This window comes from Marmota monax, unplaced genomic scaffold (assembly GCF_021218885.2).
Source record: "Marmota monax isolate L192 unplaced genomic scaffold, Marmota_monax_Labrador192_F-V1.1 WCK01_AAM20220418_F8-fsc00045, whole genome shotgun sequence".
Taxonomy (NCBI): Eukaryota; Metazoa; Chordata; class Mammalia; order Rodentia; family Sciuridae; genus Marmota; species Marmota monax.
In genome coordinates, this window is record NW_026692132.1 from 195,039 (window position 1) to 217,111 (window position 22,073).

Below are 22,073 nucleotides of genomic sequence, written 5' to 3' on the forward strand. Positions count from 1 at the left end.
TAAAGTGTTTCATACATCCATAATGGAGATGGTAGGACAATATGTAAAGCCCTCTATCTCTGCACTAGAACATGAGCTCCCTGAGGACAAGGAGCCATGCCAGTTTTCTTCATTGCTGAATTCCAAGGAGCCTTTGTAGCTAGAAGGTGCTCTACAAATACATGTTGCTTAAATAAAAGAATAGGCATTGGCATTTCATATTACCATGCATCCCTTTGTTATCTAGACACATAGCAGTGCCACTATTTATTCATGAAGTACTCTCAGGATCTACTTTTTCTACACAGAGGTTATATGAATTATATTTTAATGATAGTAATATGATGTCATTTTGAGATAAATTGTCAGTGGGAGAAATTGCAGTTAGATAATAGATAGTGCTGATTTTTATAAATAATAAAAGGTGTCAAGAAATAAAAAACAAACAAAATAATAATAATAATATAAATTGACTCAAAACTAGAAAATATGTGAAAACTGCCTGATCATTTTTCAGGTTTATCATATCTTAAAAACAATCAGATGAGGACAGTGTAGAAAAGGAAATTATATAAACCAATTTCATTACACACTTGGACAGTTAACTCTCTAAATCATCAGCTAACTAAATCCAATAGTGTTTGAAAAAAAATAATCCTATAATATTTGTTTGTTTTAGAAATGCAGACAATACCAGAAAATTATTTACTTTACCACAGGAATGATTGAAGAAAGCACATCAATAGACATAGGAAAGGCAATTCAGTTCAACATTACAGTTAAAAAAAAAAGAAACTAGGTATAGAACAGAACTTCATTAACTTGAAGTCTTTATTTATTAATGCCCTAAAGCAAATACCATAATTACTGATTAAATTTTTTAACATATTTAAGTCCAACAAGATTAAAATATCCTCACTATAAGTACTGTTGAACATAGTAAATGACATTCTAGCTAATAAAATTTAAAAACGAAATAATAGGCAAAAACAATTAGAAAGCAAAAGATAAAGTGTCATTATTTGAAGGGGACCTACAAACGCACATAGGAAACCCAGAATAATCATGATCCAACTAAAAGAATCATAAAAGACACAGTATAAAAAAACAGTAAGAAAAACAGTGGCATAAAATCAAAGACCAATACCATTAAAAGTCCAGAAGAGACCTATCTGAAAAGGAAAACCAAATGCATTACAGAGTAGGTACAACAAATCAGTGAGCTAAGGATAGATTATTTAGCAAATGATGATGGAAAGATGGGAGCATTCTTTGGAAAAAAAATTAGTCTGATCCTTGCCTCACGTAATCTCCAAACATGGGCTTCGAAAGTATTAAAAATCAAAACGTGAATAATTAAAATATAAAGTCAATTAAAAGGGTAAATATCATCTTAAAGTAAAAACTATTTCTTATGCAGTATTTTAAAGGAACAAGCCTTACAGAGGAAAATGATAGACGTTACCAGAGCAACATTAAAAGTCCACGTTTAAAGAAGGTCACCACACCCAAAGCCAAGAGATAGACAAAAGATCTGGAATAAATAACTGCAATGAAAATCATGAAGAAAAAAAATTCAGAAAGTCCACAGAAAAATGGACAAAGGTATGAATAAATAATTTACAAAAAAAGAAATCCAAACTGCAATACATATGAAGATACACTCAAGCTCACTGGTATTTAGAAAAAAACAAATTAAAGAAATACACATAAAATGACAAAGAATATAATTCATATTAATTCCAAGTACTGCCAAAGATCTAGGAAATAATAATATTTCTGGTTACAATTAAAGAGTTACAGCCACTGGGGAGAAAATGTTGTTAGTATTTGCAGACATTAAGTGTAGGACTGTTTAATGACCTAAAGTACTATTCCCTGCTACATACTGCAGAGATAATCTTACACAAGACTATAAGGGTACAAGTACAAAGATGTTCATAGCAATGTTGGATGCAGTACCAATTACTACAATGGAGAACATAAAGAAATATTTTAAATAGTGAAATTTCGTAAGTTAAATGCCTAGAAATAACATATAGCCTCATAAACATAGTATGGTGTAAAAATTAGAAAATATTTATATCAATACTGCTTGTATCAAGTTAAAAAGTACACATGCAGAATACAGCCAGCCATTCAAAGTTGTTCTTTTACTCCTGACAGCTACTTTACATCATATTCGAAATACATTCACTTTTAGAAAGTCCTGTAACCATTTTACTCTATTTCCTAATTAATTCAACATGCTGTTTTCCGTTGCTTTAAGAAAAACATTTGTAAATGTGAAAAACATAAATAGTTCCAGAACTTCAGACTTTAATATCTAATTTAAAAAATCAAAGGGCTAGGGTTGTAGCTCAGTGGTAGAGCACTTGCCTTGCATATGTGAGGCACTGGGTCCAATACTCAGCACCACATAAAAAATAAATAAAAGTATTATGTCCATCTATAACTAAAAAATATTTAAAAATAAAAGAAATAAATCAAGCTTCTCCTTATCCTGCAGGAAATTTTGAGTCTCACCTTAGTGTTTAAGGATTCCTGTCAGGGTCTTTTATCTTGGTTGTCACAGTGATGACTGCTGTTCTATGGTTGCTGAAAACCATGGGTCAGTTTATTACTAAAACTTTCCACATTCCTCTTCTCTGAATTATGCTTTGCTAACTAAAGCTGATGCTAGACAACAGGCATTTAATAAATTTTATTAAGTCATGAATGGTAATGTATAAAAAGAAAACCTAAAAAACTAATCAGTCATCACATCTCCTACAGGTCATTAGCCAAAGGGGCTCCCAGTGGCCATCTTTTTCCTTGCTTTCTTGAAGTATGTACTCAGATTTGAGTCCTTTCTTCCATTATTCACTCTTTACCAACTCCAAGGAGACTATGAGAGAAAAAACATTATTTAACATCAAAATAACTTTTTGAAAACCCCAATGTAAACTGATCAACATTCCAAATTACATTATCAGTCCCTTGTCCTTGGTTGAAATAAGTTCCTCCCCAAGGATTAATCTACTGTTGATGTATTAACAAAACCAAACTCTGAACCTGTAACTTGGCACCCAAATGAAGCACTATCTAGAGTAACTGAGCTGACCAGTTGGTCCATCATCCCCAGTAATATCCATTCCTTACTCACCATCATCTTCTTTTTTTGGGTCTGCCATAGGACGTGACAGAATTAAAGCTGTAAAAAACCAATACTCGCTCATTCATTTATTCATTAGGAATACTTACTAGGGCTCTATTAAATGAAGCCCGGAGGGCTCCCTTCTCCCTTAGTTCATTACACTTCATCCAAGTGGACTTTCTGACAGTTCCCAGAATAGAACAAATTCTTTGCTACCTAAAGATCACTGTTTTCTACATTTCCCACAGCCTACTTCCCACCTTTCTAGATTAGACTAAAATGTCACCTCATCAAAGCAACCGGCACTTACCATCCTGTTTAAAGCAGCCTTTCCTCCTCCAGTCCAGACACCATTAATCTTCACTAGTACACCTCTTCATTTAATAGCACAATTCTTCCTTAAGTATTGTCCAACCTGCTAAAACAAACTCCATGTAGATAGGGATGTGTTTAAGTCCTTAACCATAGAAAAGATTTATCTATATTCTAAATTCTAAATCTACACTAGATTTAGAATTTAATCAAATGAAATTATTTTAAATTTTTTCAGGTAACATCTGAAACTCAAATAATTTTAAACTCAAACCTGTCCTCTCTCCATCCATCAACAGAAAGCCAATGTTTAAACATGTCTAAAGGTCAATTAATTTCAGAATGTTAAAACTAGAAAACAAACATTAAATAACCAAGAATTTGCAACATTCCTAGAATCACCTGGAAAGATGCAAAAGGTCAGCAGTGGTGTAAAAGATAACTATTTTCATTTGATGCACTAATCATTAATACCTAATTTTATCTCAAGTAGACTATTATGAGGATATTTTTCATACTTTCATTAATAATAGGCAATAAATATTATTTTGGTAGTATAGCACATAGCTTCTCTCTCTTTCCTGTTGCTTCAGAAGAAGGTTTGGGAGAAGTCCCAGGCATAAATACATCATTCATTCCCAAACTCCAACTAGAGGATTGCCAGGACGAAGTTTGTATTTTATAATCAATTTAAAGAATGATGAAGTAAGGACACAATTGGATTATTTAAAAGCTAAATATATCTAATTTAAAGCACCTTTTAAAGCATCTTTTATTCTATTTCAAATGTCTTCTTTTATGAAATGATGGTGATAGCAGACAATGTTTTTTTTTATATTTTTTTAATTGTAGATGGACAAAATACCTTTATTTATTTTTATGTGGTACTGAGGATCGAACCCAGTGCCTCACACATGCAAGGCATGTGCTCTACCACTGAGCCACAACCCCAGCCCATAGACAAAGTTTTCAACATCATCCTTTGGCAAAATAATAGTTGGAAATATTTAAAGTGAATACAAATGATGCAGAAAGTTTACTACTGATAAAACCCAATGCTATGTAAATCAACCACTGAAGGCCTAAAGAGAAAACAAAGTTTTCTTTTTTTTCTTTTTTTATGTTATCACTTTTTAATATTTTTACATATTACAAATATATGCACATAATTTCTTTATCAAACATACAACGTATGTATTTGCTATTACTTTCATGTGTTACACACATTTTACATTATTATTTTAATAAAAAAAGTATGAGAATACATGTGTATTTGAATTTTTATGTTCTACATTTTGACTTTTCTGTTACATAAATGCTATTTATTTGGACATGGTAAGCAAAACAGTAAAAAAGAAAATATCCTGGAACCAGGGTTCCACAAAAATCTACACCCAGCCACCCACTTTGTGGGAGCAAAAGCACTAAGAAATATTATTAGGAAGATGTGAGGGACAGTGAAAGGAAGTGTAAGGGACAGAAGGATTTAAAAATCACCACTGAAAATTTTAAATCTGTGCTAAATCTGAAAGCATGGTAAAAGTATTTGTGAAGAACAAGGAGGAATACAGGAAAGGAATTTCAATGTGTGTGTGTGTGTGTGTGTCCTTAACAAAGTTTTCTAGGAGTTAGCCCCAAAGCATATAATGCCAACCCCCACATTTCTAGAAGCTTATATTTCAAAACCACTAGTAGAACAATAGCAACCTTGAGTCCTAGTCACTTTAAGAAGGTAGCTATGCTACTTATCAATTCTGAAATTATTTCTGCTATTTGTTAATTATGAACATAAAATGATTGGATTATCATGTCAACTATTCCACACACGTTTTAAAAGAGAATAAGGCAGAATGATGAAAATAGGATACCTTAGAACCTCTAGGGTAATAAAGAGAATGTGCAGGAAAAAATGAATTATTAAACTAAAAGCACAGCCAACATAAGTGAACACATAAACTGGTATACAGTCTCTAATTTAACAATTAACACTGTTGCTCAATATTAATGGTAAGATAGTTAAGTGGAACTCAATTTTTTTTTTTTTTCCACAAGAACAAAATAGGGCTGGGTTACATAAGCCTATCAACCTAGGCTATCCAGGGAGTCTAACCAACTCCGAATTCAGAAGCTTCCTTTCTCCATCTCCATCTCCATCTCCATTTCTTCCTTTCTCAATCTGGAGGTGAGGAGGTTGGCAGCTCCTAAAGAACAGTATTTTGTTAAATTTCTTTTTTCTGTAAACAAAACCAGCAATTCCTTATACTAATTTGATGCTGACATTAAAGAAAGCATCTCCCTAAATTGCCCATTTCCTGTTATCCCAAATTGTGAAACAAAAGGAAGTTAACTCTTCCTAATGACACAAGCAAGGGTACCAGAGTTCAGTTCCTCTAAGTTGTTTCTAACATATTGGTCCTAAAACAGGATCACTCTGAAAAAGGAGTTGTAGCAAATGACACGTTTTATGTGAGTATGTGTGGTAAAATATATATATCATGAAACTCATCATTTTTAATTATGCAGATCAGTGGCATTAAGTCCCTTGGCAAATGTATTTGTGCAACCCAAATCATGAACTTTATTGTGGATCCCCAAGAACTCTGGAGGCTCTTGATGGAATACGTTCTTATTTGCACAAGAACATTAACTTTTACTTGACACTCCTCAAACTTACCATTTTCTAGTGTTTATTCCTTTTGAGATACCCTTATTTTCTGTGTCTAAGGTTATCAGTGGTATTACAACCCAGGCGCAAAATTAAACTGATTAAATTATCCTGAAGACCAAGTTAAGTCTCAGGATCTATACATTCAACTTGACATGTCAATTGTGAAAACAACTATTGCATTTGCCTGCTTTCTAGTGGGATAAATAAGCACATTCCTTGTTTTCACAAGGATTCTGAAGTTTCAATATTCCTTTACTCAATAGAGAATATTCAACTAGTAGAATTGTCTTCATTTACATTGCTACCATAGCTATCTATGGCTTTATAATGATCAACAAAAAAAATAAAAGGCTTTGTTCAAATAATTAAAACTCAATTGTCATAACAGATACACAATATGTATCAACTGATACACAGCACAATTGCTTTTGCCCTCATCGACAATTAAAAGAATAGAATAGCTCCTGCCCTCATCAATCAATAATGGAATAGAACAGCTTTTGCCCTCATCAATCTGCTACATGTGGTTTATCTGAGCAACAACCAATTTTCCACTGTTCCTACTGCTTGTTAATTTTTCAGAATATCAGGGCACTTGAGCGAACCTGGAACACTCAAGTACTACCATAAAGTATTCAATGTGATAAAACTGCACTTGAACATTATGACCAGCTATTATTTTTTCTTTAAGGCTTGCACAAAGCCAATTCTGCAAAACATCAATTTCCCTATGAATTTTTAAGATGGTTTTTCTAACAAAAGAGATATATTGCTTTGTAAATGAGAAAACACAGGCATCTCAGGTTTCATTCTTCTCTCCTATGGCTAAACTCTAAGGGACATCTTTCTTGCCCACACTCAATACAATGACTACAGCACTGAAGGACAATAACTGGAGATCAGCATCATCACAGGACTGGCTTGTTCACCTCATGTGTTTAATGTAGGCAAAGATACCTGGCTGATCCTAAGAATACAGCTTACACGATAATTTATTACTTCACTGACAGAACCACCACCAAATGAGAAGCCCCAAAAGCACTGGAACAACAAGCTCGTCCAAGCAAACACACTGATCATTTTTCAAAATGCGGATATATTTAAATCAATTTGTACTGCAGTTCATTTCACAGGCTTTAGGAATCCCCTGTGAAGCCCTACATACCAGCACTACAAACTTAAGTTTATTTTCAAGCAGACTACCAAATAATGAACTAATCACTGAACCATCTTATCTTTATACAGACCCGCATCAGATCAGATTTGCTCATCTCACAGGCTGACAATCATTTTACTAACATCTAACACCAGCTTCATTCCAGCACAACAGATTTCTGTACATAATGAAGATACAGAACAAAGGATTAAATGAGAAAGGTGGCTATTCGTACAACAGAGATTTAAAATTAATGACAGTAGTTAAAATTTTTCTAATTTAATGGCATGGCTCAAACAGTTCAACAGATGAAATCAATCAGACAGTTGTGTGTAGAGAAATCCTGTGATATTAATAACAGCTTCTGGTTCCTGGGAACCTATTTCCTCAGCCGAGTGTTTTCATATCTATTCTTGCATTGGAATTTATAACATTCCTGAGGTCTAAAGTAAGGGCTAAGACCATCTTGCCAAATTTTAGTTGGAAACACTAAGCCAAGTCAAGGTCACACTCTTAGTGGAGTTTATAACAGTTCCCAGCAAGATGTAGTTAGTCACAGGCATTGTAAACTCGGGTTAAAGACCATCCTCCAGATGTCACAACTAATCAATCATAGTACCCTTTTTCAGAGATTCTGCACTGAGTAAAATCCTCAATTAACATTAGTTAGCCATTATTCAAAGTGCTCGCTATGTACCAAACCCTGTGTTCAGCACTGTAAGATCACCATTCAATTTAATTCTAACAATTCTTTTGAGTTAGGTACCTTTATCAACTTCAGAGAAGTGAACCTGATGAAGCTGCTCAGTATATCAGGTGTCTGGATTTGAATCCAGAGTTTGAATCAAAACCCCTGTTCTTAACTCCCCCCCCATCTGGCCTACCAAACCACTGATGTGGATACATGTCATTTCAGAAAACAGAAGGATAAAACAGTCAGGATAAAAATCTGAATATTTAATTAAGTTTTCATCTACTTATTAGACTTGTGGGTCTAAACCTTAATTTGTTCATTTGGGGGAAAAAAAAAAATCACACTAAAATCTCTCTCTCCACTCATATGGTTTTTGAATAGGTAACACGACTTAGTAAGTGTTGAAGTGTTATTCAAATGAAAATATAAGACTGTTCTCATCCACAGTCTAGTTATCTCTGTAATTATCACGCATTTGGAACACATTATATTCATACAAGGACTAAAATAAAATAGGGATATAACTTAAGCTCATCACAGAAGTCTTCTTTTCCAGTAGTTCTCAAAGAGGAGCAGGTCATCTGTGGGCCTTTCTCAATTCTGATTACTTGTCTTAAAGGGGCATTTGTCAGAATACAGTGCACAAAGAAATAAGACTTGTTCTACAGATGGTTCCATAGCACCCACTGGCAGAGGAGTGGCCTTAGTACTGCAATCTAGACTACATAAACTTAGGAGTTAATATATTCAAATTGAAACCCCTTCTCATCTACTTACTTACCATTAGACCTAGGAAAGCAAGCTCTGTTTTATAAACCTAGCACAGTGACTGCCTTAAACATATTATCTAGTCAATAAACCTTCATTACTACTTACAGAATCACAGTCTGATGGCTTACTTGAATTTCTTGAAAGCAGTGAAGAGTAGCCTATTCCAGAGCTGTTAGTTTGATAACATTGAGCCCAAATCTGCTTCTCTGAACCTATCTTGTTATTCTATTCTTGACTTGTAAAGCAAAAGAGAGTAAGTTCACTTCCTGTTTAAGAAACTTAATAAAAGTACATTAGGAGAATTTAAACATCCAGCCATACCACTTAAAAAAGATATCTATTTCCAATAATTAAACTATTAAAGAATAAATGGTACAAAAAGGTTTGCATTTCAATAGAACTACCTTTATTTGTTTATTTATTTATTTTTAAACAAAAGAAATTGTCTAAAAGCAAATGAAGATATGTACCGAGGAATGGGCATGACCTGGTACTTACAAAGCTGCTTCTGTGCCATAATGGAAACAGCATATAGTGCTGTCTGCTTGAGTAATCTGGAGGTGCAAGTTAACTAAAAGAAGGTGCTCTGCCAAGCAATCAGCATGGAAAAGAAAAACATAAAATAAAAACCACTATAAGTTGCTTCCAGAGAACTATGTTGTGGCAGCATGAGAACTGGCATCAACTCACAGTCTTCTCATTTTCTCCATTTTCTATAATTTTCCTCTTCTTTTCATCTGTTTTTTTCTTGAAGATGTTATTTCGGTAAAACTGAAGTTCTTTGATGCTTTCACTAATGTCATCAAGTGCCCTATAAGTAAACATATCACACTGAATAAAATGTCCAAAAACAGAGGAGATGGAAATCATTTTGTAAACATAACTTTTTATAAATAAGAACAAGTTACTGTAAATGCCACTCTATGACATCATCAAGAAGTAGAACATTTCAGTAAAGCAGTATGAAGTGTTTTGTTCTTTAAAAAACCTGATTTATAAAAACAAATTTGTAAAATACACATAAAAATTTCCTAAACTGTTTAATAAGGTAGTAATATGTTCCAATGGGCAAAGGAGGGGAAATACAGGGTCAAATAAGTTTAAGGAAAACTAAATATTTTTTTCCTGAAGTTTCTGCATTTAATAAACTAAGGTATCTTATGATTCCTAAGAGGAAGCTATGCTATACACACAGTATTTCTAAAACTTTATCAACCACATTTGTGGAACACTTATTAACAAATCATGAAACATAGTTTGGGCAATACTTAATGATGCCCCTGAACAAAATATACTGACATACTCAAACATAACTCATGACTCAGTCATCATAATAAACATCAATTATCAGATCAGACAGTACCTAACCATAAAAGAGGATCTACCTCCTCTCTCGTGGTGATTTGTGCTATAATCAGTGGCAGCCTGCCTCCATCTAACAGCCTTTCTTCTCTTCCAACATGCTGTTTCTCATCTGTTGTAGTCTGAGAAATCAGGTAACCAAGATTATTAGAACAATGTGCAAGTAAATCAATAAGCTCTGAATGATGGGCCAATGGCCTCTTCTAGAGAATCAACTGCTAGAAATTTAATGCAAGTTTCATGAGTTATTTTTGTAGCTAAGGCAAAAAAAAAAAAAATGTGCTTCCTTCCCAGATCCTGGATATATGGTATTAAGCTATGAAAAACACAGCCTTTAAATAGGTAAATGTATACAACTTCTAATCACAATACCGAAACCTAAAACAGATTGGAAAACCCAATGTACTTTTATAACCCACTATATGGCAAAGCCTAACCAAACTCAATATGGAGGCTATTCATATTACTTGTTATGCCATTTGTTGTATTCCATGTTTCACTGAAGAAATACCAATGTATTGTATTATGGTCAGCTTTTTTAGGAGCATTACATGAAACACAATACAGGTATATTATGATCTTCCTAAAATCTAAAAAATTCTGAAATCCAAGTCATACCAAACCCCAATTATTTCAGGTGAGGTTTTTTAGATCAGAATTACTGTGCTGTAGTCCAGGTATGCCCAATAAAAATACATGAGAATAACAGACATTTGGGGCTAGTCTTTCTCTGCTTGCCTCCAAATGCAATGCAGATAGTTCAGGATCAGTAAATAAGTGAACCAAATGCTACCCTTAGAAGACTACTGTCAAGTGTTATGTTCCTACATGATTCTAAAATAAAAAATTATAAACGAAACAGTACAGGGCTGGGGATGTGGCTCAAGCCGGTAGCGCGCTCGCCTGGCATGCGTGCGGCCCGGGTTCGATCCTCAGCACCACATACAAACAAAGATGTTGTGTCTGCCAAAAACTAAAAAATAAACATTAAAAAAAATTTAAAAAAAAAAAAAAAAAGAAACAGTACAGAACACTTGAATGCACAATATCTTTAAATTCAATCAGAAAAATGAAAATGTTGAAGTAGAACAACTATATCTTACAACTGTACACAAAGTGTTCTAATTTCAAATGGTTGAATCCATATTCTCTGTGATTAGAAAAAGCTGCTCATTCCTAGGAAGATTGGATTTTTTCATCATACCCATAAACCAAGTGCTTAAACATTCTAAAACTGTAATAAAGACTATCTGACCAAAAAAGAGATTATTATCACCCTTCTCAGAATGGAACACTAGAATCCTGACCTGAATTTCTGACAGTAAAAAGTTATTTTTCTGCTAGTCAATCTTCATGTTTCCCCCAAAGAAGAGTGCAAAAAGGAAGTTATTTGAATTTGGAGGTTATGTGTGTAATAGACTGAGAAGCACTGTGTAGGATCAAATCTTACCTGTGAGAAGCAGCCTTCTTTGGTGCAAATTCATATTCTTCTGGATACCAGCGTCTATACACAGTAGAAATGGAACTCTCAAAGGAAACTGTCTCAAATATACTGAATGAATTACCTCCTTCCAGTAATTATTAACAATGCAAAAGGCATCTGGATCATAACTATCGAGTTGCCTCTTTGCCTATGATTCTCTTACACCCTTTCTTCTCTTCCTTCTACATATTCTCTTTGAACAAGCTCATCAATGTATAAGACTCCGAAATCTGTAACTCCAAGTCAGCCCTCTCCCGAGTTCCTGACTGCTGGACATCTCCACCTAGAAATCCACACTCCTACTTCATATGTAAAACCACACTCACCCCTCTCCACTGCACTCCTCCCCCATTCACCAAATCTACTCTTCCTCTTATTTCCCCTCTTTCATTGGACAGTTCTGCCCACCTGAGCTGTCCCAACTAGAAGCACCAGAATCCCTTTATACCTCCTCCTTGTCCCCACTCGCTCATCTAAACAGTCAGTATCATGCCAATTGAGTCTCTCAAATTTTATTTCCATTCCCCTCAAACACCCAACTGCCATTTTGTTTCTCCAAAAAGATACAAGTCTCCTTTCTTATCTATCATTTTTCTTGCTACCTTCTAATCAGAATGATCTGATCATGACTCATTCTTTTATTTAAGCCTGTCAAAGGAGTTCCTTCCCTCAGTAGATAAAAATCTAACCTTAGCATGGCACACAAGCCCTCCAATACTGGGCCCCACCCTCCACCTTTGCCAAACTCATGCATTGCACTGCAGCATTAAAGAACAGACAGTAATTCCCTGCACACTTTTGCCTTACTTTCACATCCTCGTAACTCTGCCCACTCTCAGGAATGCATTCTTCTCACTTAAATGCCTAGAAAGCTTCCCTTCTTATTTAAACCTCAATTTAAAAGCTACACATACAGCTTTTTGAATTCCCATTCCTCTCACTCCAGCATGGTGAGGTGCTCCTTCCTGAGTGCTCTCATACTCTACATGTACACTCACTCCAGGAGTCACCATACAGTAGACTTTGAGGGTGTTTTTATGTGTCTGTCAACCCACTAGATTCTATGCTATTTAAGACCTCTTCATCTATATATTCCAGCAGATAGGTCAATGCCTGGCACAGAATGAGTGCCCAATAAACTTTCTGCATATATGTAATTTACATGGAAAATATTTGACACTTTCCCCCAAGTCTCACCAGTCAGGATAAACTAAGGTCCTGTACAAGTGAGAATGGGATGACGTAGATACACACCCACTTAGTACCCTCAGTTCTACCATTCTATTCAATTATTTTCCACAAATTCTCAATTAAAACATGCTAAATGAGGCAACTTAATGGATCCTAAATATAGCCCTTACCTGCACAGTTCTTTAACAGTGCTCACATCAATTATTCTATAATGAAGATGTTTCATGAACTGGGGCATGTATTTGTCAAGAAACTTCTTATCTGCATGAACTGAATTTCCTAGAAAGACATGAAGCATACTGGATCTATGTATTTCTAGTAGTATACAACAGGATATAAAAATTCATAAATTGTATTTGAAACGGAAATAAATTTTTAAAGTTTAAACAATTCCTATAAATATCTCTAAATTCCCAAATCAAGTTTGAGTGCTTCTGATTAGCTTACAGGTGCAGATTTCCAAGAATTTGGTCAGTCTGGCTCATAATAAATTTGTATATGGCCTCACAGACAAAAGGACAAATCCAGCATTCCACACACGCAACATGTAAATCTGTTACTTTTCAAGTTCATACAAGACGTGCAAACTTTCTCCCAGTGTCACAAAATACACACCACTAACACTAAAAACTTAACTGAATCATGTAAGTAAATAAGCCTTTATTTACATTCCAATTTTTATAACAAATCACATCCACATTCATGTTTCCACACAGTAATTTATATTTAAAACACTAAATTTTAAATAAGAATTTTAAAATAGGTATCAACTACATTGGCTGAAGAACTTTTACACAATGTAATTCTAAGACTTAATGCCAAAACTTTCCCTGTGAATGTTTGAGAAAAGTGTCAGTTACCACATCAATGGACATATACAAATGCAAATACACCTCCACAGAACATTACCACCCCTCTTACAAAGTTATTGCTTTAAAAATCCTGATAGAACTGACCTGGTCTCTTTTAAATCAATGTCACAAGGGAAAAAAATAGAGATAGGTGGACAGTTCTGGGTTAACAGACTAAAGATACATAATAACCAAAATGAAACGCATGAGCCTTGACTGAATCCTGGTTCAAAAACAATTAGACATTTTAGGGAACTCTGAATGTAGACTAGACATCACGTGATACTATTAAATGACTTTAATTCTTTTCAATGCAATAATGATACTGTGTTACATAACAAAATATCCTTATTCTTAGGAGATGCTCCATGAAGTTTTTAGAAATTAAGTGTCATAAAACCTACACTTTATTTTCAAATATAAAAAAAAAAATAGGTACAACCAACAGGCACACGTTTAACAATTACTCAGTCCAACTTTTCTGTGTCAAAAATTCTTTCATCATAAAAATATGGAAAAATTTTTACTGAGTTTGTTTCTAACTTCTCATGTCTTATTTCAGTGCATTTTCCTAATATTCATGTTGTGAACTATACAAGGAAACTTCAACACAAAAGATAAATAATCCAAATCAGGGTAAATGGAAGATATAGATAGGCTTGGCTGGTATTTCTGGAATTGCAGTCTCTTGAACCACTACAATGGAAGACTATCTAGAAGATATACATAGGATTGGATTTTACCTGCAAGTGGACAGAGCCCCGGAGGAGTCTGCTGTCGTACAAAGGACAGAAATTCATACTCTGCCTGCTGCAATGTAATTGTACTCTCCTTCACTGCCTTGGTAAGACCAGACTGCAAGAGAGAATCCCCAGCCCCCAGCAGAAACACATGAAGTCAGTTTTCAAAGGTATCCAGAAATGAAATTTTACTTCTAAAATGGGCAAGTATCACCACAGATGGACCATTTTTAGAGCTCAAGTTCAAACTGAAACTGCCATCTTTTCACCAAATTTTTCTTAATCCAAGCCAATAAGTTATGTTCCTGATTGTTAATAGCATTTCCACACAGTCAAAAAAGATGGTGCTCAAAGTCCAAGGATATAACCTCTGGGAAGAAACAACTATTAAGAGGACAGCAGCATTCCCCCTTCTCTGAGAGTTGATGTCTAACCTCATCCAAAAGACTGACTTGAGTAATACTTGACAATCCACAATGCGTTCGCGACAGACTGAATATAGGAGAGAAAAAAGAGGACATTCAGGAGAAGATGATCTCGAGAGGTCCAAAAGATGAAAAGTAAAAAGCAAGCAGTTTCCCAGGCTTGCCAAGCAATCTTCCTCTAACCCTCTTTTTAAATACCATCCAACAATGGTCTAGGATTCAAATGTGAGTGCAATAAGCTTGTTACTGTTCCCCAAAGCAGCAATCTTGTTATTTGGTAATGTTACCTTCCCATGGTGCTCCTTACACCAATCTGACATGCTGTCCAGCAACTCATCTGGCTGTTTTATAATCAGGTTAGGACCCTGTGGATGGGAAAAGCCATTAGTCATTAAGAATCAAAAGAAATAACCCTGTTTTCAGAGATAAAGTTCAAGCTGCATTAAGGACTAAATGCATGTATCAGAAAAAGAAGATAAAGGACACTTAATGAACTCTAAAACTGGTCTTCATTCATTCCAGAACTATTTACAATGATTGAAAAAAAGAACGCACACAACTGAAAACCAAAATGCCCCTTAGGACATAGATATCTACCAAGATTCAGCAAACTATAATCCCAGGCTTTGGTTAAGTTTTTTATAACCAAAAAGTTAAGAATGAGTTTTACATTGTTAAAGGAGATTTAAAAAGAGAGAGAATGTATGACTGAGAGGTATATGGCACTCAAAGGCTAAAAGATTTTAATATCTGGCCCTTTCTAGAAAAACTCTGCTAAATCCTGATTATGAGTTCATTTTGAAAAGTATCTTTATTACCAAGTGAGAAAAGTAAACTGCACAACAGTGTATACATGCATATGATTTTTATTTACATATTTTAAAAAATGTACACATTTATATACGCATGCAAAATGTCAAGAAAATACATAAACTTTGGGAAGTAGGACAGGGATGGAGAACAAGGCAAAAAAAAAAAACAATAGATTACATACTGTTTAAAGTTATTCTGTTTAATTTCAACAGTGGTTTTACATTTAAAAAACAAACAAAAAAATAAGTAAAAAGCAAAATTTTAAAGAAGAGGTAACTAGAGACATCTAAAAAACAAAATTAAAACGAGTGGCCCTCAAATTCTGAGTTCCATTTAATAAAACATTCAACTGTGATTCTCTGGGACAGGGGCCCAACAGTATTAGTAGCCTGGTCAACGACATTAAAGCAAGTCACCTTAGTTTCTCCTTCTAGAAAATGGTGAATCAATAAATTGGTCCTCTTTCCTCGTTAGGATCAAAGAAATAATAGATACAAAAGTTCTTTGAATTTTCTAAAAGAAAAGTAATCTACAAATCCAAGTTATTATTACTAAGATGGCAAAAAATAGTTTGCAATCACTGAAAGAAATGGCCAGAAATGGACTAAAATATGCCTGACATTATACAACAAAAAGGAGTTTTAGCCAAACAAAAACCTTGTGTTGGCAATCTCCATGGAGAAACAAAAAAATTGTTCTGATATTAAAAACAAAACAATTCAGGGCGGGCTCAGTGGTAAAGTGCTCACCTAGCACACGTGAGGCACAGGGTTCAAACCTCAACACCACATGAAAATGAAATAAAGATATTGTGTCCACCTACAACTAAAAAAATAAATATAAAAAAAATCAAACAATAATGGAAAGGAGCAAAGTACATATTATAAATCTACTAACCTGGTTTAGATTCCAGTTTAACAAATCAAGGACCCACTAACACCCACTGAAAAAGTTTTGGAGTAGGCTGCTTGTGTTTCTACTAGCATAAAATATTTTCCTCAGACTTGTACATGAGAATAAAACATTTTCCACACAACTGACAGCTCCAACATATTTTTTATTTTTTTAAAATCCTTATCCTCATCTAAACTTAGCCTATTTCAGGCTATGTGAACACATACCCAAATTTTCTCCAGGGTACATATCAACCTACCAGTCCACTTAACTTTCAGTGTTTCACATTATATCAACTATCTAAAGCAAAAATACTTCCTTGGCTAAGGGTAAGGAGAGCTGATAAAATAAAGACACTTCACTAATCTCTGTAGTAAATTCCAAGTCACAGGAAAAAGAAAAAAATACAACCAAACCTAAAACTGAGGACTTTCTTTATATAGTTGAAAATAAAAGTTATCATGAGAAACAGAGTCTCATGAGTCTTCTCCAGCTCATGTGTCAGAAAGTAAGTCTGGCACACCAGCAACTCATCTATAAATGCCTCTCACCTGTTGTCTACCTGGGAAATAAAGGGAGGTTATACCTGTAGATTTATAAAATTTATCCAGCACCAATAAACCATCAACCCTACCTTCTGGGAACTTAACAAATCCTCACTTTTCTACAAACACCCTATTTTGTTTTCTGAATGACTCCAAATAATGGTGACAGTGTTAAACTAGGGAATTTTATCCCCTACCAATCAGACATATCACATACTTATTAAATGTTTCATAAGAGGCTGAAATGCAGCAGGTGTATTTGTTTTGCTTAATGTTTCAGTTTTAAAATAGAAAAATATAAAAACCTTTATCATATTCCACAGGAGAACACTTTTTTTGGATGTGCGTTAACAGAAATTCTAAAACTGTCATATAGATCTAAAAGACACACATGTCTTGATTGAAAAGGCAGATGACCCTCTGTAACAACAGGTTCTATATCCACAGATTCAACCAACTCCAGATTGAAAATATTTGGAGGGAAAAAATGCATCTGTACGTAGAGACCTCTCTTTTCTTTATTCCCTAAACAATACAGTATAGAAACTATTTGTTTAGTATTTACATTGTATTAGATATTATATGTAAACTAGAGATGCTCTGAAGTATATGAGAGGATGTGCAAAGGTTATAAGCAAATACTATGTCATTTTAAATAACACTTGAGCATACTCAGATTTTGGTCTCTGAGGGGGGTCCTGTAACCAATACCCTAGGGATACCAAGGAATGACTACATAGGGTATCCAGTTAAAGCCAAGGATAGGATATAAAGATATAAACTTTGACATGAGTCACCAAACCTGATGGGACAATAGGTGACTGTCCTACTGGCTAGAAACACTTTACTAAAACTGCCTAGGTTAAAACTACAGGTTTCCACGATAACTAGCCAGGTGACCTTGGGTGACATATCCAACATCTCTATGTCCTCATCTATAAAATAAGCATTATTAACAGTACCTACCTTAAGATTTTTTGTGAAGACTAAGTATGAAAACATGTAAAGCACTTAAGAATTGGCCCTGACACACTAAGTTCTCAGTAAACAACAAGAGTTTATGTTTCTGTACAGTTTGGGCATGGTTCATACTACTTTGGACCTTAATCTATATGGAGCTCAATTTCTTTATTTTTTAAATACTAACACTGGAGAAAGTGATCTTTAGATTTTCATGCCCTCCACAGAGTATGACTGTATTATATGGTATTCACCTACTTCAGCCAAAATGTTAAGATCAGAGTCTGTTATCAGACAGGCCATCTCAATAATCTGGTCCTTTTCAATGTCCAATCCTGTCATCTGCAATAAAAAATAAATATGTAATACACAAAAAAACACCTTTCCGGTCTCTTTTACTCAAGTTCATTAAACAAGAATTCCTGATATATTCCACAGCCAGAATAGAAGACAGAATAATGTCCCTTGGGCATGCAAGGTACTAAATACATATCCTCACTTATTCAACATTTACCATTGTCAGGCACTGTGATTCTACTCCGGGACAAATGCAAAGTAAGTAAAATTGAGAGAGTGCTGTCAATTATGGAAGAATTAGATAACCAATATCACCATGTCTCTGAAGTTTACAAAAACTTATTACATTTGTTGATCTTTATGACAATCTAAGTAGAAAGGAATGATTATCATTACACAGAGAAAATTGAGGCTCGGGGAGGAGTGGGAGGAGAGCTTGATATAAGTATGTTAAAACTGAAGAAATCAGAATTGGGCTCTAGTCTCAAACTCTCACTAATGGCGCGACCTTGAAAGTGTTGAATCCTCTCTTTGGGCCTCAATTTTTTCGTTTATGGAAAGAGGAGTAAGGCTGAGTCATCTCCGGAGTCCCATCCAGCTTGAACAGCGTAGGGTCCTTTAAGGCTTTGTGGGGGAAATGGAAGCAGAGATGCTGTCCCTACCCCCACCAGTGATACTAGCCGGGAGGCACCGAAGCGTTAGGGAAGTCCAAGTTGGCGGAGGTGATCAGGAGGAGAAAGAGACATATGGAAGACTCCTCCCTTCTGTAAAGAAACCCCACGGTCCAGCCCAGTCCCCAACTCCCGCTGGAGTCCTGCCCAGCGCTGCCCACAGCCGGGACGCGCTCACCTGCCATACCCGAGACCCACATACTGCCGCTCTCCCGGACAGGCTCGGCCACTGGGTCCCACGCGCGAAACCTGACTCGCCGCCCCTCACCCCGCGCCGACCTCGCTCACCTCCAGGTCCACCCAGACCATTCGCTGTGCCATGCTCTCCCCTGCCGCCATGGCTGCGCCACCTTCGCGGACACCTCGCGACCCGAACTGCCGGCGACTTCCACCCACACCCCGCAACAGCCTGGAGCCCAGAGAGCCGCCTAGCATCACCCGGCACCAGCCGCCACGGCCCCAGCCTAGCCGCCGGCGCGCGCGCAGGCGCAATGGTCGCTAAACGTCGCAAACCCGCGGGGAGGCGCTGAGCGAGGACCACAGGTCCCGGCAGCCCTCGCGCCCGCCCGCCCTCCGCCGCCGGGCTCGGCCGCCGAAAGGGCCGACGGGACTGCGAGTCCGGGAGCGGAGCCGCGAGTTCCCACCCCCGCCACGTGTTTTTCGGATGTACTGGACGCGCATGTTTTTCATGGCTAAGTTTGTTTGCTTCCCAGAGTTATTTCCTGAGTTTTGATTAGTTCTAAACCGCAGAATGGAAAAAGAATTCTTTTTATTTGGACTGGTTGAAAAGACCTAGTTATTTGCGATTTTTAAAAAAATCTTTCCCTTTTTATCTCCCCCTTTTTTCTTATTTGCCCCTCCCTTTCACCTACCATTATTTTTCTCTTTTACTTGGAACCGAAGAGCTACTTTAGGCCACAAAGACACTTCCACTATTCTCATTTAGAAATCCTTAAATGAGCTATTGTCAGAGAGATCACTTCTCATGTATCAGGTGTTCTATCAAAGTTCCTTTTCCTTCGTTAGCTAAGTATTCCTTGTGGAGGGATCTGGGCCTTGTTTCAGTTCAGCTGCTAAATGTCAGTGGTAATGACGACTTCCTACTCCACCCTTAAAAATTCTCAAAAATAATAATAATAAAGGGATGGGGGTGGGGTGGCCTGGGGATGTGGCTCAGTGATTAAACACACCTGAGTTCAATCCCTGGTTACAAAAAATGAAATAAATAAATCGTGTGCAGTCGACTAAATTAAAATGAACTGAAACAGTTCTGCCTGGTCTGTCAACTTTTCCGGTTTTGATCAAAGTATCTTTAATCTCCCATGACAGCTGTCATTTGCGTCTTTTCCTGTAGAGGTGGCCACCACAGGATCAATCTGCCGGAGTGTCAAATTCTGTGGGTCTCTTAAATTTTGGCTATTCAGCGGCAAATTTGTTTGCAAAGGACACTTTGGCACAAATGATGATCTCAATCTTGAATTATATCCTCTGTATATTTCTGAAAGCCTTAATGCCTGTAATTACAGAGCTTATGGTCCATCATTCCGTAATTCCTACCTGAAGAGCTGGTTTTGTGAGAGAGAAACTTTGTTGCCTCATCAGAGCTTTGAGTGTACTGGGTTTCACCTTCTGTTCCTTTGGTGTACTCAATCCACCACCTACCAGGACCCAGAGAAACACTCTTTGAAGAATCATCAAACCGTGTGCACAGATTATATGTATAAAGACTTTTATTGTAGACAACACGTATATACATTGTAACCACACTGCCCAATGAATCATATTATTCTGCTATAGCTTTATATTCTCTTGTAGCCTACTTTATAAAAAATAGTCTCCTCCTCCCCCATTTAGTTTTCAACTTGATTCATAGTAAGTAGAATCAATTCAAGTACAAAAACTTATCCACTGGGCTTCTTATTATGATCCTAAAGTATTATTTCCAAACACCTTTTTTTCCATGTTACTGTTATAACATTGACTAGTTCAAATTTCATCTTCAGTGGTAGAATTTATACTTAAAATATTATGTCCTGAAAATTTGTGTTCATAATTTTTAAATACTGAGTACTGAAAATGAGGTGTGGACTTTTTGGAAATTTCCATTTTATTCAGAGATAGTAATATACATTTGTTATAATAATAAACACAATTTAGGTGACTAGCATTAAACTGTAAAATTAAGGTTTTTTGTTTAGTGTGTAATATCATTAGATTGGTAAGAAAGATTAATATCCCAAATGATGCATGTATTGAATTCACTAATTTAAACTACATATGTAAGAAAGAGGCCCGACACAAGAATCAAAGGCCCTAGACTCTGAAGGCAAGCTGATCCTATCTTGGAATCATTTTTTTCCCTTTCCCTTTCCCTTTCCTGACAGGATTTATCCCAAAGCCACATTACTCCATTTAGAGACTACTTTTTCAATTCTGCCGTGAATTTATAAGGACTTCTTTTGTTAATTAACTTAAGGACATGGTGCCTAGAAGTCTTGTTTTCTAAAATCAGAGTATGGAAAACTTTGAAGTCTTTTCAGTGAAAAACAGAACATTTCCTCTTGCTTAAAGAATGTAAGCCTTGTGGGTCACTGTGTTGGAGAAGCAGCCTCTGTTTTTAACCCAGGTGCAGAAATTCAGATAAAGTGATTTCAAACACAACATTCCACATTTATCTTAATTTTGGTTTCCAAGGAAACAGGCCCCTGAGAGAGCAGTGCTGAGAATCAGACTAATGTTCCCAACTGAATCTAAGACCATGACATAACCAAGGCCACACAAATGCTCCCACCCCACCCCCCCCCTTTTTTTCTTTTGAGATCACTACTTTTTTATTTTTTTAAATCTTCTTAATTGTAATAAAATGTACCATTTTAACTATTTCCAGTATATAGCATGGTGGTATGAAATATCTTCATATTGTGCAAACATCACTGCCATTAGTTTAACAGAACTCTTTCATTTCCCAAACTACAACTTGGTACTGATCATTCAACTCCCCAACTCTACCCATCCAGCATGGCATAGCCTCTGGCAACCACCATTCTACTTTCTGTCTCTGAATTTAATGACACTAGATACCTCATAAGTAGATCCATATAGTATTTGTCTTTTTGTGACTTATT

At 35.9% G+C, this 22,073-nt stretch overlaps 1 protein-coding gene across 3 annotated transcripts; it reads right to left on the reverse strand.

The window, feature by feature from the left end:
- Nucleotides 1–9,099: 9,099 nt before the first annotated feature.
- Rexo2 (RNA exonuclease 2) lies at nucleotides 9,100–19,443 on the reverse strand. Of its 3 annotated transcripts, none has more exons than XM_046465258.2 (8): nucleotides 19,237–19,441; nucleotides 18,239–18,322; nucleotides 15,056–15,133; nucleotides 14,347–14,458; nucleotides 12,923–13,031; nucleotides 11,529–11,582; nucleotides 9,407–9,527; nucleotides 9,100–9,302 (listed from the first exon to the last, which is right to left on the reverse strand). In XM_046465258.2, exons 1-8 carry the CDS (start codon nucleotides 19,381–19,383, stop codon nucleotides 9,288–9,290), a joined length of 720 nt encoding a protein of 239 aa, XP_046321214.1. In that variant the 5' UTR covers nucleotides 19,384–19,441; the 3' UTR covers nucleotides 9,100–9,287. The 3 variants fall into 3 exon arrangements, 2 of the variants coding, with proteins under 2 accessions (XP_046321214.1, XP_046321223.1); XR_009228812.1 differs by lacking the exon at nucleotides 9,100–9,302 and adding an exon at nucleotides 10,102–10,200 and having other exon boundaries at nucleotides 9,403–9,527; nucleotides 19,237–19,443; XM_046465267.2 differs by having other exon boundaries at nucleotides 9,100–9,527.
- Nucleotides 19,444–22,073: the final 2,630 nt, after the last annotated feature.